Raw genomic sequence first — 20671 nt, forward strand, 5'->3', positions numbered from 1 at the left:
TATACTAATTGTTGACTGTAGTTTTTAGCTACTTTTTCCTATTTCCCACAAAACTTCCACGAAATCAATTTCAAGTTTTTTGAAATAATAAAAGATATATTATATAGATATAATAATTTTTAATATATTATCGGATGAATGGCTAGATATAGCTCTAATTGGTTCAGATTTTTCAAAATCAAAATCAGTGTTGTAGAATGTGTGAAGGAATTTAATTGGAGATGAGCAATTTCAAATTAGAGGAGGGTATGTAGTTAACATTTCAGTCATTTCATGATTCGGATTTCTATACCAAAATGAGGTAGTGCTAATTAGATTCTTATTAGAATAAAACTTGAAAAAACTATGACAGTTAAATTACAGAACTGTGGGGAAAATTAAAAAAAAAGTGGAAATAAATCCGTAACTTCTAAATTTTTGTTCTTGGAATCTACTAGAAGAAATCTACAAAACATTGTTTACGAAATATTCGAATTTTTTTTCATTAGCAACAAATTTATAAGTATTTGTAATAAAAAAATAATTGTTTAAAAACTTAAACTAACTTTTGTAAGTTAGATGAAGTTTTACTTATTTTTATGATACATGTGTAAAAATCGCCTAAGTGACAAGAAAAATCATACTCTAGGGATCAAAATAAGAAACTTTGCCCAAGGAACCATACCTCTAAAATGAATTCTGATGTTCATTATTTTGACCGAAAGGTAAAATTTTGAAAAATCCCACTTTGACCCATTTAAAGTGCCCCAATCGAGTCTAAATGTATGACCGACCCCCACTAACTTTGGAGGGCCCACTCACTCATGCTAGTGGCAACCCTGGAAATCCCTGGGGTTTGGGACATTGGGCTTTAAAAAGCTGGACAATTCAAAAAAAACTGGACATTAAAACAAATTACTATTGCGAAAATATTTTTTTTAAATATATTTTTATCCATTAGAAATTGTGTAAAAAATTTCAGAAACACACTCAAATTCAGAAGTTCAAAAAACCGTTTTGAGTGATGTTCGTCAACATAACGAATGGGTTTAGAAAAAACGAATTACGCTTCAAAATGAATTTTATGAAAGGTTAATTCTTTGCCATTCCGTAACTGTTTAAAATTTTTAAATCGGTCCAAAAATGTGTGAGTTAGAGGTACTAAAGTACTACGATGCACCGTAAAACAGTTGTTTCAAAACAATTGTTTTGATGGTATTTAAAAATCTTTGAAAACGGTATTTGTATGACATCACTTGTTCGCTTTTCAAGTGTAAGGTTTTTTTAGTGGATAAAAAAAAAATCGTCTGATTTCAGTAGATTTTTCATTATTACCTACTTAAAAAAAACCTTAAAAACTAAAAGTTGGGAAAAGGTAATTTTTTACTTTTTCTGAAATTTAGGCGCCTCGAAAATTATTTGTTTGATATGTCGTTTTTTCCTCATGCCAAAAACTATCGAAAATCGATGGCACAATGCACCGTACGACACTAAATATTAGACACGAACCGGATGATATACGTCTGAAACAATAAATTAAATGGAGAAAAACTGCGTTTTCAGTTTTTCATTTCGTAATCCTGTTTTCTTTTAAAAGGACTTAAAATTTTCAGAGGAGTACATTTTTAAAAAAATGCTTTAAAATACTTCTGATCATCCTACTATGTCAAATTTGTTGTCAAATGATCAAGAAGAGTTAAAAAATATTTCGTATTATTTTTATTTTATCCTGTAAGGATCAAGAGATGTCAAAAATGTCCTTTCAAATTTTTATCCTTGAATATCCTTTTAGATTTCTAATAATTTTTTTTAAAAAAATAGTGAGTTAAAGATCCAAATATTGAATACCACACGCCAAAATTTCATCCTTCTATCTTAACTACTTAAGTGTTAAAAAATATTTTAAATTTTAATTATTTGATTTTTTATATTTTATTTTAATATTTCATTCGAAAAAAATATAACAAAATCCGTTGTGAAAAACAACGAAGAAGACTTTTTAATAAACAAGTAAAATGGTATAGTCGGGCAAGCCTGACCTTATGATACCCTACACCGGGTATATGATTATAAAGAGTTTTCTTTTGATATGAAACTTATTTGTGTTGAATCTTATTTGAATACACACATTTTCGGTAGTGGGCCTTATATGGGAGCTATGACTAATTAAGGACCAATCGTCACAAAATTTGGTGGGATGAATTGCGAATATATGAAACATATTTGTGTTGAATTTTGTTTGGATACTGACATATTTCAGAGATTTATGTATATTAATGACATTTTCGAGAATGTTGCTTATATGGGAGCTATGGAATATTGTTGACCGATCGTCACATTTTTGTATGTTGCAAACAACAGCCCTAACCCATTATACCTCCCCCACTATGGTGGTGTAGTGTGTAGTTTATAAACATGCACTTTTCTTAATAAAACTTTTTTGTATACTAATACATTTTTTTATATTTTAATTTGACCTTTATATATATAAAGGATGAAATTTTGACATTTAGTATAGAATATTTGGGTCTTTAACGCACTATTTTTTTAAAAGGATAAAAATTTTAAAGGATATTTTGGACATCTTTTGATCCTTACAGGATAAATTAAAGATAATACAAAATATTTTACAACTCTTCTTGTTCTTTTGATATACAATTTGTCATTGTTGGAATAGCAGGAGTATTTTTAAATATTTTTTGAAAAATGTACTTCTTTGAAACTTTGAAGTCCTTAAAAAAGGACACAGGATCACGAAATGAAAAACCGAAAACACAGTTTTTCTCCATTAAATTTATAGTTTCAGGCGTATATCATCCGGTTCGTGTCTAACGTATTTTTTCTATATTTATCGGACGGTGTTATATAATGAATATGAGATTTTTGTTCGGGACTTCTCAAATCATGATCTGATCTTTTCAAATCCAAATAAGGAAATTTTAAAATAATACAAAACATGAACTTACCCATATAACAAATGATGTAATATCCATAATATATGAGCCATACAATTTCATAAGACAACAACAATTCTTACTCATTAAACAAAAAACAATTAGTTTTCAAAAATAAAAAAAACAAACTCCCAAAAATAAGCAAGAACCTACGTAAACTCATTTATAACAAATTAAATAACTAGACAAATTTCATTACTCGGCAATTAAGATCAACAAATAAAAAAATAAAACAAAAACATATAAGTACAAGAAAATTTAAAGAATAAAATGCATTAATAACAAAAAAAAATGTGTTACGCTTTATTGAACATTTAACAAATGGGAAAAAAATCATGTTTATGAGGTTTCAACAAACCCAAAGACAAACTCTTGTTTACAGAACGTTTTAGACAGGCTGACGCAAACGGTGTCTCAAATACAAACTATAAATTGTAACGGAAGAGTATTTCTTTTTTACTTATAAACAATAATATTACAAAAAATCACTAAATTTATTATTTCAACAAATAAAAAGTTGTATAGAACAGGTGCTTTTTAATTCTACCGAGAAATTTGTGAACGCGATAATAAATTTTTACCTTGTCAATAACGTTCATACACGTTCATACATAACTGCCAAAAAATATCGCATTTAAAAGAAAAACTAAACTAAACTTATAACAAATTTTCACTAACATACCCTCTCTCATACACGTCCTAGTGAAAATTATAAACATAATATAAAGGTTTGTATGTTGGATTAAAATATGGTAAACAATAAATTCATTTTACATATTATATACAGCGTTTTAGATAACTTTGTAATTTGTACACTCAAAACAAATTAGACAGTTAACAAAATAAAAGTTAAATTTCGCAAATCCATAATAAAACATGATTGTCATAAGTTCCTGAACAGAAAATATTTTTAGTTTTCTATCATTTGAATGATATTCAGTTTGAAATAAAGAATTAACTGATTTCGTTTAGTTTTGGAAAGAAAATTAGTGAAACATTTTTAGTCTGTATTTTGTAAAATCTGAAATTTTCTAAACATACACATATAATATATGGATTAAATGAAAAATATCATTAATTTAAATACCGATTTAGTAGCGAATACATATGTTTATGGTACTTTGAAATTAAACTAAACTGATATCGTTTAGTTTTGGAAACAAAATTAGTGTAACATTTTTAGTCTGCATTTTGTAAAATCTGAAATTTTCTAAACATACACATATAATATATGGCTTAAACCTAACACAAATTATTCACACAAAATTTTTTTTTATTTTTTAAATTGAATTTTTTGTATTACTTATGTATATGTATTCGAGTACTTAAAATCACAAAGTTGGATGGAACAAATTGGGGAGATTAGTAAATATTTGTATACCTACCATCAACATTTCAAAATATATTTTGAAATGTTGAAACGGTACTCGCTGAAAACTTTCGTAATGACCTAAACTACCACCAAACTAATTTTTAGCTTGTTCTAAGAAGAGCAACCCGTGCCGACTTTCGATTTAGTTTTGAGGGGAAAAAATGATTTTTTTCAGTTTTTTTTTAAATTTTGCTATTAAGTAACTACTTTTGCAATTTAATTTAAAAGAATCGAAATGTGTACGTAATTGTCGTTCTAATGAGATATAAAAGACAAAAATTGGTTAAAAAATGTTAAAGTTATTAAAAATCGCCAGGCCATTAACGTGTCTCAGGCCACTAGAACAAGAAATGTAGGAACAAAAAAAATATATTTTGAGAAATATTAAAACAAAAGTTTATTTTTACTTAAAATATGTATATCCATATTTACTTGTATATGAGTTTTTATCTTCATTGGGGTCAAAATGACTGTGTTTTTCGTGATTTAAAATGTTCAGGGTCATTTGGACCCCAAGTGCTATTAAGGGTTAATTTCCATTTTTGTACTGTTATTGTAAATACTAGACTTCAAATCGAAAGTCGGCACTGGCTGTCCTTCTTAGAACAAGCTAAAAATTTTTTTGGTTGTATTTTAGGTCATTACGAAAGTTTTCAGCGGGTACCGTTTCAACATTTCAAAAAATTTAATTCTAAGGGACACTCTAATGTATATCTGGTCCTCATCAGATTCTAAGACGATCTAGCTATGTCCGTCCGCCTTTCAGTCTGTCTGTTGAAAACACGATAGTTACCAAAAGAAAGGAGCTAGCTGGCTGAAATACACAAATACTCTCTGTTGGTATTGAAAATGGGCATTATCGGTCCAAGATTTCACCTAGTCGCCATACAAATAGAACCCCCCCTGGAATACTGTTTGAACAGCAATAAATATATAGAAACAAATAGTAGTCAGACAGGTCCCTACTTCATTCTAAATACTTTTTAACAGGGATTGCAACATGTGGCCGAGCGTTGCCATGATGGAATATTACGGTTTCATGTCTGGACGCATATTCTGGGCTTCAAACGAATCAGTTGCATTTGGTACAGGTTTCCTGTGATGGTCTAGTCAGCAGCTCATAATAGATAGGACCCATTTGCTCCCACCAAGTACAGAGAATTGCCTTTGTGCCATGAATATTTGGCTTTGGTGTCTATTCGGCTGTTTGGTCAGGCTTTACATACGATCTCTTACGCTTCGGGTTATCGTAATGGATCCATTTTTCATCGCAAGTAATAATTCGGAGCAAAAATTATTTTTTTTTATAGCTTTCAATCCTCTCTTTCAATGCCTCTCTTCCCTGCTGCTCGCAAACGTTTTGAAATTGATTTTACAAGCTCTTGTTGAGTTTTACAACAATATTCATGGAGTAATGCCTCCAATTCAAACTTTTTTGACCAGCCAGGGCGATCTTTGTCTTCTGTGTCAAAATCACCACTTCTGAAACGCACAAACCATCTCTTTCACGTTGAAACCGATGGAACACATTCACCATAAGCTTTGGTGAGCAAATGGTGTGCTTCAGCGGCAGTTTTTTTTATTCAAATTCTAGAAGTAAAGCAAAACTTCCCGCATTTGACAATTCGTTGGCACAAAATACGACATTATCGAAGCAAACATAAAAACTTTGTTGTTTACACTATAATGTTCAATAACTAATTGAGAAAATGACATATAAGTTATTAAAAACAAACAGCGAGTTCAAAAGATACGCCATCATTTAATATCGTGATGAAATTGGACATAAACATGTTTTATATGAGGAGCCGCAGAACAAAAGGTAAATTTTTGGAAATTTAAAATTTTTGGGAAATTGATTGACCCAAATATTATAAAAATACCAAAAAATCAATTTGTAAAAAAATTTGAAAAAGTACATTTTGTTCTGCGGCTGCTCATATGAACCCAAATCTTTCTACCATCTCTTATGAGGATCAGTCCATAATTGTCTCTACCCCCCATTTAACTCATACATATGCATATTAGAAAATTATTGTATTGTTAGCAACAAAATAAAATAATTAAAAATAGTTTTTTATATTTTATTTACCAATCAATATATGTTTAAATATAAAATATAATTGCATGATGTTTTTCGTATCAAATTTAATGGATTACACCGTCCGACAAATACGTCTGAATCTATAAATTTAATGGAGAAAAACTGTGTTTTCAGTTTTTCATTTCGTGATCCTGTGTCCTTTTTTAAGGACTTCTAAGTTTTAAAGAAGTGCATTTTTCAAAAAATATTTAAAAATACTCCTGCTATTCCAACAATGACAAATTGTATGTCAAAAGAACAAGAAGAGTTGTAAAATATTTTGTATTATATTTATTTTATCCTGTAAGGATCAAAAGATGTCAAAAATGTCCTTTAAAATGTTTATCCTTTAAGATTGCCAATAAATTCCTTTAATATTCTATACTAAATGTCAAAATTTCATCCTTTATATATATAAAGGTCAAATTAAAATATAAAAAAAAATTTATTAGTATACAAAAAAGTTTTATTAAGAAAAGTGCATGTTTATAAACTACACACTACACCACCATAGTGGGGGAGGTATAATGGGTTAGGGCTATTGTTTGCAACATACAAAAATATTGTCCCAACACCCACCTTAAAGTATACTAATCTGTTCAGGATCACTTTCTGAGTCGACTAAGCGATGTCCGTCCATCCATGTAAACCTTGTAATCAAACTACAGGTCGCAGGTTTAAAGTAAATCCGACAAAATTTGGCACAAACCTTTATATTGCCCCAAGAACAAAGACTATTGAATTTGGTTAGAATCAGCCCATTATTTATCCTAGCCCCCATACAATTGGCCTATTTGAAAATAGTTAAGCTCTCATAAATATCTTAATTATAAACATATTCAAACCAAATTCAGCACTATTAAGTTTTATGTAAGCCGAACTCTCACGACCAAATTTCGTGACGACCGATCGTACATATTCCATACCTCCCATATAAGCAACATTCTCGAAAATGTCATTAATATACAAAAATCTCTGAAATATGTCAGTATCCAAACAAAATTCAACACAAATATGTTTCATATATTCGCAATTCATCCCTCCAAATTTTGTGACGATTGGTCCTTAATTAGTCATAGCTTCCATATAAGGCCCACTACCAAAATGTGTGTATTCAAATAAGATTCAACACAAATAAGTTTCAAATCAAAAGAAAACTCTTTATAATCATATACCCGGTGTAGGGTATCATAAGGTCGGACTTGCCCGACTATACCATTTTACTTGTTTATTAAAAAGTCTTCTTTGTTGTTTTTCACAACGGATTTTGTTATATTTTTTTCGAATGAAATATTAAAATAAAATATAAAAAATCAAATAATTCAAATTTAAAATATTTTTTAACACTTAAGTAGTTATGATAGAAGGATGAAATTTTGGCATGTGGTATTCAATATTTGGATTTTTAACTCAAGATTTTTTTAAAAAAAAATTATTGGAAATCTAAAAGGATATTCAAGGATAAAAATTTGAAAGGACATTTTTGAAATCATTTGATCCTTACAGGATAAAATCAAAATAATACGAAATATTTTACAACTCTTCTTGATCATTTGACACCAAATTTGACATAGTAGGATGATCAGAAGTATTTTAAAACATTTTTTTAAAAATGTACTCCTCCTGAAAATTTGAAATTCTTTTAAAAGGAAACATGATCACGAAATGAAAAACTGAAAACGCAGTTATATGACTTACGGTGTTATATGACTTGATACCCTTAAATGAAACAATACTGGTGAAAGTTAAGGTGAAGCTCCCCTAATTAATTTTGTCTCTAGCAGTTAAATATACAAACAACTTCTACCAACATTTACTTTCGAGCGTAATATTAAAATTTGTTTGAATATTCATAAACTTGTGTACTAACTAAAACTATTTATGAATAGTTTGTATAATTCTTTTAAATTTTTTTGTATTGTCATATCTAAATGAAGGAGTCATACTTTCGTTTTTGTTTATTCTTCAACACAGTTCTTAGATAAATGTAATTTATCAACGAGTTTTTTTTTGTTGTTTTTGTTTTTGTTATTTTTGTTATGTTTTCCTTCTCTAAAACAACTACAACCATTAAAATAACAATAAAAAAGACAAAAAAAATAAATAAATAAAATATGTACAATACATGTAAAATCATACACACACATGCAACACCATCGATAAAACAACATGAAAACTTAAATATTTCGTCCTTTGTAGCGAAAATTTATACAAGTCAAGAAATTGTCAGAACTTTGCAAATAGTGAAAGACATCGCTGTTTTGTTTTTAGTAGTCTACGAAATTACTGCAAATTAAACTAACTATAATAAAAAAAATAATTTATTTAATTGTTATATAATTGGAAGCAAGACAAGAGGAATTAACAGCAATCGTATCAAAATGCATTTAATTATAACGGCTGATACTAACTTTTTATTTGTACCTATTAATTAAAATACTAAAATTTAAATTAATATAATTATGATTGAAAAACTCTTTTGTTTATAATTGCTTAGGAACGCAACGGACCTGGTTCGCCCAGTTCACCAGCTAAGACTCCAACTTCGGTATCATCGAAACCAGAAAAGTTAGCAACTACTTCACGACCACCCAGTACTACACCATCTACTAAATCTACGAAATCGCGTAGTACTTCACGTAATCGTTTGCTATTGAAAACACCTGAACCGGAACCAGTCAAGAAAGGTAAGTTAGAAAATATTTCAGTTTGAATTTGTGGTTTGTTTAAGCATTATAGAAAATTCGATTGGAAAACATTTTGTATTCAAATTATTTGTTAAGTAAAGCCCATGAACATTTTTAGAACTTATTCTAAAAATATAGTTCCAGAACGAGTGTTATCAGAACCACTGAAAGCCTTGTAATTAATGATGTCGCACTAGTTCTATGGCACTAGCTATACAATATTTCTAGCTAGACTAGTTCTAAAAAATACTTATTAACTTTAATTTTCTTTTGGAAAAACAAAAATATTATTCCGTCAAATAATTAAAATCATTGGAAAATTTATTATATAGGGGATTTCATGTCAAATGAACCAACTTTTGAAATCGATGTTTTCCGAGCTCATAAAGGAATAGACATAAGCTTTCTTTTGAGCAAAAAAAAAAGAGAGTTACATTTACATCCCGAAGACACCAATTTCCAAAGTTGGTTCACTTGAAATAAAATCCCCCATATGTATACATTAGGGTGGCCCTTAATAAACGAATGTTGGATTTTGGCCATTCTCACCCCCCAGTTTGGTGAACATTAGTAAAAAATCATCCTGAAAAAATTTTAGTTAAATCGGTTGGGGTTAAGACGTGCAGCAAGCCCTCTGAAATTTTGAGATGCATTTATAAGGGGAAAAAATGCATTTTTTTCAGTTTTTGTAAAAATTTTTTTAATGGCAACATTTTTACAAAAACTGAAAAAAATGCATTTTTTCCCCTTATAAATGCATCACAAAACTTCAGAGGGCTTGCGGCACGTCTTAACCCCAACCGATTAACTAAAATTTTTTTTCAGGATGATTTTTTTACTAATGTTCACCAAACTGGGGGGTGAGAATGGCCAAAATCCAACTTTCGGTTAATAAAGGGCCACCCTAGTATACTTATCAAGGAATTTTACAAATGTACATCATTCTGCGACAATATTTGGGAAACGAATTCTCGTTTATATGTAATTCTATAAATTAATCATAGAAACAATAACAATTCCTCATCTGCTTCTTGAAAATAGTTCCTAACATGACAGGAGAACTAGTTCTAGAACTGTTCCTAAGAATGAGTGTATTTGTGGTAAAGCTTCTATAGAACTAGTTTCGAGTGTGAGAATTTTAAATAAAAAACATTGATTAAAGAACTGGGCGGTTACTGTGTAACTCAATCCGAAAACTTAAATGTTCGAAAATATGTCCTAAATACATTGTAATTCGAAATGATTTTCTTTCGAGTCGAGTAACCCCCTGGATGCAAAAGCGTTCTAAATAATGTGTGGTTGCTCCGCAAAAGCTTCTTTAGAAAGTGAAATTACTTTAAATTCAGTTTTCATTTGTTATTATTTATTAAAGTATTTGTCGCTTTGCCTACAGTTAAAGAAATTGTTTGTAATAAAATGTTCCTTTATTTTCAGTTCCAATGAATAAAATTCAAGTTGGACACGCTCCTTCACCTAATTTGAAGGCCGTACGCTCCAAAATTGGATCTCTCGATAATGCCAGCTACAAGCCAGGTGGTGGCAATGTCAAAATCGAATCGAAGAAAATTGAAATTAAAGCCGCTCCAAGAATTGAGGCTAAGAATGATAAATATATACCAAAAGGAGGCGAGAAAAAGGTAAGAAAGAGAGTGGACTTATTAAATTTAGAATAAATAATACTAATACTACATAAATCGACACAGTTATACAATTCATTTAACTGTATTGATATATTTGAATATTTTTCATTATTTTAACTACATACACCATTTTCAATTGATGTTGTGCTAAGAAATATTTAAAATTTCAACAATTTAGAATTTTTGAAAATACCTTCTTGCAATATACATGTTTTTCACACAAAAATAGCAAACATTTTGAAAACTTTTAGTTTTTCATTGAACAGCCAGTGTTTTACAGTTATCCCTCAATATCGTGGAATAAAACTTAAATATGTAAACACATTTTATGGTTTAGAAATCTATGGAATTCAAGCTGTTCCCTCTATCCTATACCTGTAAAATACAGCAATTACAAATTTACGACTCTTCCAAAAATTGTTTCGTTTGTGTATTATAAAATTTTTATGTCCCAATATTTTGTGTTAATATAACCTTATAATAATAAAAACTTGATGTATTGCAAGTGGATTTTGAAATTTAAAAATCTCTTATAAAAATTGTTTTAATTTCGTTCAACACCAATTGAAAATGGCGTAGTTATATATAAAGCTACGGTCACATAGGACAAATATTTATCGAAATAAAGATACAAATTTCATTTATTTAATTAAAGAGTATTCTCTTAGACCCCTTTCACGCTAGGCAATTTAGTTGCGCAAGTCTCTTGTGTTTGTAGATGCCATAGGTAATGTCGGGTTAAGGAGAAGAAAATTTTACATGTTGTTTTGTTGTTGGGCAAGAGACTTGCGCAACTAAATTGCCTATTGTGAAAGGGGTCCTACATACATCAAATCATATTTTTATCCACATTATTTAGTGATTATAGATGATTATTAGCACTTTTTACCATGCCGGCGAAATTCCTATATGTTGGGAGATTGTTAATGTAACGCCAATTTCTAAAAAGGGAGAAGCTTACAACTCTGAAAATGATCAACCAATAGCAATTTGTTCTTCACTTTCCAATGTTATGGAGAGTATGGTAAACTAAAAACCAACCACCAGTATGACTCTCGTAGAGAGAGACAAAAAAATTTTGATTTATATCGGGTTTTCTCAGGGATCACAATATATGAGTTGTTGTAGATGGAATCTCCTCAAACGAGTTCAAGATTAATTCAGGAGTACCGAGGCTTCATTCTTTCTCCTACTCTATTCCTTATTTTGTTAGTAAATATTGTGGAATTCTGGGGCATTATTGTGTAATTCGATTCGAAAGAAAACATTTTCGAATTTCCATAACGTATAAATCAAAAATATTCGAATGATTTTATTTTCGAATCGAATTACGCAATTACCCCCTGGACTAAATATCTTTTTCAATTGTTGAAAAAAGCATAAGTTTTCTGAAACGGTATTCGTATTATTTTACTCCATCTAATCTCATCATTATTTACACCACCTACATCCGACAGAATGGGCCGGTGATCAGTGGTTTAGAATTTTTTTATTTGGGAAACAATTTGGTAGCTCCAAATATCTTAATGAAATTCCACATAGTCAGTGTTGAGGTGTTTCTCAGTTGATTTCTATTTACATGGGTTCATAGTTGGAATGGCGGCTAGCGGGCAGCTTGTAAAATAAAAATTGGTTCATTAAAAGGAATATGACTCCCCTCAGCGCTCTCCAAACTTGTATAATTTTGAAGAAAAGTTTCTGATTTATATAAAAATGTCTAAACTAGCAACTCAGATGATAAGACATTTAGGTATCTATTAATTGGCTTGATATTAATATAAAAAATAACATGCAGTCACTTCTGCCGTTAAAGTGATTCAAATAAATTTCAGTAAGAAATACTTCACTATTTTTTTTTTGCTGGGATATAATGTGACCGTAGCTTAAGTATTCTTCAAATATAATATGACTTGAAATATTTTTATGAGTTTTCTTTTAAACACTATAGAAAACAAAATGTAGTTTGTGTCAAGAATTTCTCAAGAGTATTTCGAAATAAATAAAAAGCAGACAAACAAAAGCACTTTATGTATTTAGACAAAAACAAATTTATGATTTTCTTTTATGTAGGTTTTTTTTCTGTATTCTCTTTTTTATTTTGGTTAATAATTTTTAATTTCACGGTTGATTAGAAGTTGAGACATCTCACTAGTACGAGTATCGTTACATATGTTTCTGAAAACACTTTTAGCTGTATTATTTAAAAAAAATTTTTCTTTTTTTTTGCTGCATAACATGAAATAACGAATTCAATATAATAGTACGTAAATATAGATATACATATTTTATTACTAAGGAGTGACTTGTTCTTTTAAATGACATTGAATTATTTTAGAGAATTTAATGAAAAAGATTATTGAGATTAAGTTTATTGTGTTTAAGTTTTGATTATGAAATTGCTACAATCTTATTATATTTAAATATTTAATAACATTTACCCAATTCACAACTAGTGAATGTATTGTTGTACAATATTTTAATTGCTTTGTTTTGTAATTTCCAATATATATATTCTGGATAATTATAAAGGGTGTTCCAATAGGGACTTCCAAACTTTGACAGTTGTTAGTAGCCATATTGTTGAAGCCATATCTGTCGAATTGTCTCTCATTTAATCAGTTTGCAAGAGCGATTTGAGAGCATTGTGATCTCTCGTTGAGGTGCTGCGAACTGGCCATCGAGATCGTGCGATTTGACCCCGTTAGACTTTTTCTTGTGAGGTTTTCTTAGGTCGTAGGACTATGCGAATAATACACAAACCACAGCCACTCTCAAAGCCAAAATAACCCATGCCATCGGTCCAATTCAACTTTATTTATGCGAGACTCTGGCATGGAAAATTGGATATTTCGGATTCCCGCCAACCAGGATAAAATTAATGATAGAAAGCGCTTAATGAAAGACCCTTTAGATAGCGATGTCGATGTAGCCATGTTCGTCTGCCCGTCTGTCCCCCCCAAATAATTTACATTGATACATCAATATATACACTAGAGTTCAACTAGATTGATATTTAAAGTCGAGAAAATCTGCCCATAAATGGCTGATATATAAGCAAAAAACCACGACTACTTTGGTGATGGTATATAAAATTCGGCTCAGCCAAATATAGTACTCTAACTTGTTTTTTATTTTGTTTTCAAAAAAGGTTGTTTGAAAAAATATGTCTGCCCTACAGCGATACAACAGTTCAACAATGTTGTGGATTGCATAATTGTCTAATGAATATATATGTATATTAGAGTGACAATCAGTTGTATGGAAAAAAAATTTTGTTAAAATTTTGAAGAGTGCCGGGTGGAATATTGTGACACTAGGCCTAAATGTTAAGTGCTGAAAATTTGAGCCAAATCGGGCAACGATTTCTGGACGCGCATCGAGGTCAAAGTTCAGATATATGCAAAATTTTACTGTTAATATGGAATAAATAGGTGAAACTCGTTAACTTTCTGCATTGTTTTCTAGAAATATGTAGAATTATTTATACTAATGAATATTACATTAAAAAAAGTTTTGGAAATTAACCCTGTATCTCCTTTGGTTCAAAATGACCCAATACTGTATTATCGCCAAAATTAGAGAAAAATGCAAATTTTTCAGTTTTTGAAAAAATGTTGCTACTAAATAAATACTTTTGCAATTGAATGCAAAAGAATCGAAATATGTACGTAATTATCGTTGTAATGAAATATAAATGACAAAATTTGATTAAAAAATGTTAAAGTTATTACAAATTCGCCAGACCATTACCGTGTTTTAGGCCAATTGAACAAAAAATTTAGAAAAAAAATTTAGATATTTCGAGAAAAATTAAAATAAAAGCTCATTTTTACTTAAAATATGTCCATATTTACTTGTATATAAGTTTTTGTCTTCGTAGGATACCGTTAACCTATTCGCAGGTATGGCCAAAAAAAATAATTTTTTTTAACGGCTGTTTCAAAACTCCATTTTCAAATTTTTAAAAATTTTGTTAAACAAATTTCAGATTTTTTCGATCATCACATTGGGGTTTATTGAGATCAAAATAGGGAATAAAAATATGAAAAAATTATGTCAATACCTCTTACAGTTTTTCCGTAATTGCGATTGAAATTTTGCGTTTTTCAAGAAAAACTAATTTTTTGTCCATATTTAGGCGAATGAGTCCAATTTCCTTACTGTTATAAATTTTAAGTAAAACCTATTCATAATATTATAGTCCTTAAAATCGGAAAACGATTAACTTTGAATCGTGAAGGTCAAAGGTCAAATTTTTCAATATTTGGAATTTCTAATGAAAAGATAGCGAAATGTTACATATTTTTGGGCCGATTTTCATGAAACTTGAGGAAAATATATATTGGGGTCTAGCATTTACAACAACAGTGCAAAAATGAATTTTAACCTTTAAGAGGACTTGGGGTCAAAATGGTTGTGTTTTTCTTGATTTTAAAAGTTGAGAATAATTTGGACCCCAAGTGCTGCTAAGGGTTAATTTCCATTTTTGTGCTGTTATTTTAAATTCTGGACTTTATGTTATATTTTCCTCAAGTTTCATGAAAATCGGCCCAAAAATATGTAACATTTCGCTATCTTTTCATTAGAAATTCCAAATATTGAAAAATTTGACCTTTGACCTTCACGATTCAAAGGTAATCGTTTTCCGATTTTAGTAAAACTTTCAAAACATATTTAAAATTATAAGGACTATAATATTAAGAATAGGTTTTACTTAAAATTTATAACACTAAGGAAATTGGACTCATTCGCCTAAATATGGACAAAAAATTAGTTTTTCTTGAAAAACGCAAAATTTCAATCGCAATTACGGAAAAACTGTAAGAGGTATTGACATAATTTTTTCATATTTTTATTCCCTATTTTGATCTCAATAAACCCCAATGTGATGATCGAAAAAATCTGAAATTTGTTTAACAAAATTTTTAAAAATTTGAAAATGGAGTTTTGAAACAGCCGTTAAAAAAAATAATTTTTTTTGGCCATACCTGCGAATAGGTTAACGGTATCCTACGAAGACAAAAACTTATATACAAGTAAATATGGACATATTTTAAGTAAAAATGAGCTTTTATTTTAATTTTTCTCGAAATATATTAATTTTTTTTCCTAAATTTTTTGTTCAAGTGGCCTGAAACACGTAATGGTCTGGCGAATTTGTAATAACTTTACATTTTTTAACCAAATTTTGTCACTTATATCTCATTACAACGATAATTACGTACACATTTCGATTCTTTTGCATTCAATTGCAAAAGTATTTATTTAGTAGCAAAATTTTTAAAATATCTGGAAAATTTGCATTTTTTCGAATTTTGGCGATAATACAGTTTTTGGGTCATTTTGACACAAAGGAGATGCAGGGTTAACTTCCAAAAAAAAATGTTTAATGTAATATTCATTAATATAAATAAATCTATACATTTCTAGAAAACAATGCAGAAATTTAACGAGTTTCACCTATTTATCCCATATAAATAGTATAATTTTGCATATATCTGAACTTTGACCTCGATGCGCGTCCAGAAATCGTTGCCCGATTTGGCTCAAATTTTCAGCACTTAACATTTAGGCCTAGTGTCACAATAATCCACCCGGCACTCTTTGAAATCTAAAAAAAAAATCGGCTGTCACTCTAATGTATATGTATAAGAATAAGAAATTTTCTGATCTGACACGACCAATAAGGTATCAGTTGTAAACAATACCTACTTAACCTTCTTGCTTTGAGAATTAGAATTTGGGACTTTATAATAATATTTAATTGATTTACATAAAAAGTAAATGTAAATGTTTTAGCTATTCTTAAATTTGTAGGCGTATATAAACTATTCAGCATAACATAAAACAGAATCCTGAAATTTTATAAAACAAAATGTTGGCCAACAGTAAGGTTCATAATTCATATTAAAGTTCATCAAATCATTTTAGTTTCTTTGAATATTATATGCATATGTATCTATATGATTTTTAATTACTTTCGAAATGCAGATAATTTCAACAAAATTACAATGGAATGCCAAATCGAAAATTGGTTCCTTAGAAAATGCCAGCCACAAGCCAGGCGGTGGTGATAAGAAAATTGAATCAATTAAAACTGATTTCAAGAACAAGGCTACGCCAAAAGTTGGCTCCAAAGACAATGTTAAACATCAACCAGGTGGTGGTGACATCAAGGTGAGTTTTATGTAAAAATATGTCAGTTTTTATTATAGCAAAATTGGCTAAAAATTATTGACAAAGAATAAATCCTAAACTATATTATAAAATATAATAGAAAAGGTATTTTATTATGGGTTTAAGTCTTAAGTAAGGCATGCATTTTAAAAATTATTTATTATTGTATATTTATTTCTACTACTTTTTAATTTAGGTCTTAAAGCATGTAAATTATTTATTTCTTATTAAAAAAAAATTTAAGGTTTCAAAAAATTAAAATGGCATGTGTTTTATTTTGTGATTAATTTAATACACATAGACAAAATGCATGAAAGTTTGATATGTATTATTTATTATTGAATAATTTGTTTATTTTATTAATTTTTATGTTAATTAATAATTTTCTTGCAAAATTTTAATTGGCAGTCATTTCATCTGAAACCATTTTATACCAGTTTTTTAATGTCTTGTATTGAAAAAATTCGAAATTTAAATGAATATTAGCTGTTGCATTATTTGGTTTGTGAATGACAATAGACATTTTATAACAAGATTTACTATTTTTAAGCAGAATTCTTAAAACTTTTCTGTAGATTATGTCGTACAATTGTTTCGGAAATTAAATATCCGCAAATTGGATCCACTAAGTAGGGATACCAGGAAATTTTAATAACTATAAACTAAAATTGGGGGAGCTAGAACTGGTTCTTTTTTGTATTCCTTATTGGAAGATCTACCTTTTGTAACTTTTAAAGGCAATCATTTAACATAATAAGGGTACTCATTTAAACGCTTAAGTTTCCCATTTGTGCAAATGGGCAAATTTGCGCGACATGTTTCATGAACCCACCTTTTCAATTTTGTGCATGTTTATACAGAAAATTTATATTTGTCAAATAAAAATACATAAATTCAACAAAAGCTTTAATAATTTTTTTTCAAATTGTATAAATTTTAATTTTAAAATGTTGAATGAAAGTTAAATCTTTGGAACAAACGGTGGTATACATAGTTTGGAGGACTTTGTTTATGTTCTAGCTGTTGGTTAATGTTTTCATACACAATGTCATTTAATACAATCATTCTGTTCCAAAGTTACACAATTTTCACATGCACAACATTTTTATATTTTATTTGATTTTTATTTCTTATAAATAAAAGTAAACAAAAGCAGCTGATTCATCAAATGCACAATAAATTCAAGTTTGCGAGTCTAAATTGTCGCGCAAACTTATCGGAGTTGTGCAAACGAATTTCCATACATTTTTTGACATTTCATTTGCGGGAGTGTAAAAATGCACAGATTGCACAGTTTGCGAGGCTTTTAAGCGTTTACATGAGGACCCTTAATAGCTTATATTTTGAAACATTTCTACAATAAAAATTTATTCAAAGTATTGATCATTGTTAACTATTTCTGTCAAGATATGAATTCCGCGCCAAAAGAACTGCTCATCTTTTGAGGCCAAGAACGAATCAAGCCAATTACAGATACTCTGTTCCAAAGTGCAGCGTATCCCAGAGAGAGCATTCTGCATCTATTTAAACAAATAATAGTCGGACGGGTCAAGAACTGAACTATAAAGCGGGTGATGCAAAACATCCCTACCACTTTATTCTAAATACTTTTTAAAAGGTATTGCAATGCGTGACCGAGCGTTGTCATGATGGAATATTACAGTTTCATGTCTGGCCGCATATTCTGATCTTTTTTTTTGGCCAATGCTCGATTCAAACGAATCAGTTGCGTTCACTACATGTTCCCTGTGATGGTCTGGTCAGATGGTCAAAACTCACAATAGATATGACCCTTTTGCTCCCACCAAACCTTAGCGCCATGGATATTTGGCTGTGGATTCGGCTGGTTGTCCGGGTTTCACTATCTCTTACGCTTCGGGTTATTTTCATTATTTTCTTTTATAGCGGTCAAACAGCATTTCAGACATACAAAATCGTCTTTCAAGGTCTGTCTCTCAGCTTCAATTCGTGTGGTTATCGAGTCAAAAAGTCTATGACTTACAATACATAATAACTGTGGTAAATTTCGTTAAAATCGGAAATGAGAAATCCGAAATGTTCTGCCTTCTGTACGCTTTGGGATGGATTCTACCACTTAGAGGTTTCACATTATATTTGAACATTTGAACATAATTGTGTAAAATTATTGAAAAAAAAAATTTAATTAAAAATAGTTTTTAAATTTCGTTTACCTATAGATGTTTAAATTATTTTCAATTCCAAACAGTGTATTGTTTCCCCTGTCTACTGTCTCCCCAGTGTACTGTCTACCCAGTATACTGTCTACCCAGTATAGTGTCTACCCAGTATACTGTCTACCCAGTATAGTGTCTACCCAGTATACTGTCTACCCAGTATACTGTCTACACAGTATACTGTCTACCCAGTATACTGTCTACCCAGTATACTGTCTACCCAGTATACTGTCTACACAGTATACTGTCTACACAGTATACTGTCTACCCAGTATACTGTCTACCCAGTATACTGTCTACCCAGTATACTGTCTACCCAGTATACTGTCTACCCAGTATACTGTCTACCCAGTATACTGTCTACCCAGTATACTGTCTACCCAGTATACTGTCTACCCAGTATACTGTCTACCCAGTATACTGTCTACCCAGTATACTGTCTACACAGTATACTGTCTGCCCAGTGCACTGTCTACCCAGTGTACTGTCTGCCCAGTATATTCTCTCTCCAGTATATTCTCTTTCCAGTATATTGTCTCCCCAGTATATTCTCTCTCCAGTATATTCTTTCTCCAGTATATTGTCTCTCCAGTATACTGTCTACCCAGTGTACTATTTACCCAGTATACTGTTTACCCAGTCTCTCTCCAGTATAAAGTCTACCCAGTGTACTGTTTACCAAGTATACTGTTTACTGAATATACTTTATACCCAGTATACTGCCTACCCAGTTTACTGTCTACCCAGTATACTGTCTACCCAGTATAATGTCTACCCAGTATAATGTCTACCCAGTATACTGTCTACCCAGTATACTGTCTACCCAGTATACTGTCTACCCAGTATACTGTCTACCCAGTATACTGTCTACCCAGTATACTGTCTACCCAGTATACTGTCTACCCAGTATACTGTCTACCCAGTATACTGTATACCCAGTATACTGTCTAACCAGTATACTGTCTACCCAGTATACTGTCTACCCAGTATACTGTCTACCCAGTATACTGTCTACCCAGTATACTGTCTACCCAGTACACTGTCTACACAGTATACTGTCTGCCCAGTGCACTGTCTACCCAGTATACTGTCTACCCAGTATACTATCTACCCAGTATACTGTCTACTGTCTACCCAGTATACTGTCTACCCAGTATACTGTCTACCCAGTATACTGTCTACCCAGTATATTGTCTACCCAGTATACTGTCTACCCAGTATACTGTCTACCCAGTATACTGTCTACCCAGTATATTGTCTACCCAGTATACTGTCTACCCAGTATATTGTCTACCCAGTATACTGTCTACCCAGTATACTGTCTACCCAGTATACTGTCTCTCCAGTATACTGTCTCTCCAGTATACTGTCTCTCCAGTTAATATCGGAAATGAGAAATCCGAAATGTTCTGCCTTCTGTACGCTTTGGGATGGATTCTACCACTTAGAGGTTTCACATTATATTTGAACATTTGAACATAATTGTGTAAAATTATTGAAATAAAAAAATTTAATTAAGAATAGTTTTAAATTTCGTTTACTTATAGATGTTTAAATTATTTTCAATTCCAAACAGTGTACTGT

General features: G+C 30.3%; 1 protein-coding gene across 3 annotated transcripts in view; it reads left to right on the top strand.

Moving 5' to 3' along the window:
* Positions 1 to 20671, top strand: part of tau (microtubule-associated protein tau) — a 102825-nt gene that overhangs the window by 66446 nt on the left and 15708 nt on the right. For all 3 annotated transcript variants that reach the window (XM_065515841.1, XM_065515842.1, XM_065515843.1), the window contains 3 exons: positions 8886 to 9075; positions 10510 to 10712; positions 16707 to 16892. In XM_065515841.1, coding sequence (XP_065371913.1) covers positions 8886 to 9075; positions 10510 to 10712; positions 16707 to 16892 — 579 coding nt within the window. The remainder of the gene's footprint in view (positions 1 to 8885; positions 9076 to 10509; positions 10713 to 16706; positions 16893 to 20671) is intronic.

Source organism: Calliphora vicina, chromosome 1 (assembly GCF_958450345.1).
Source record: "Calliphora vicina chromosome 1, idCalVici1.1, whole genome shotgun sequence".
Lineage (NCBI taxonomy): Eukaryota > Metazoa > Arthropoda > Insecta > Diptera > Calliphoridae > Calliphora > Calliphora vicina.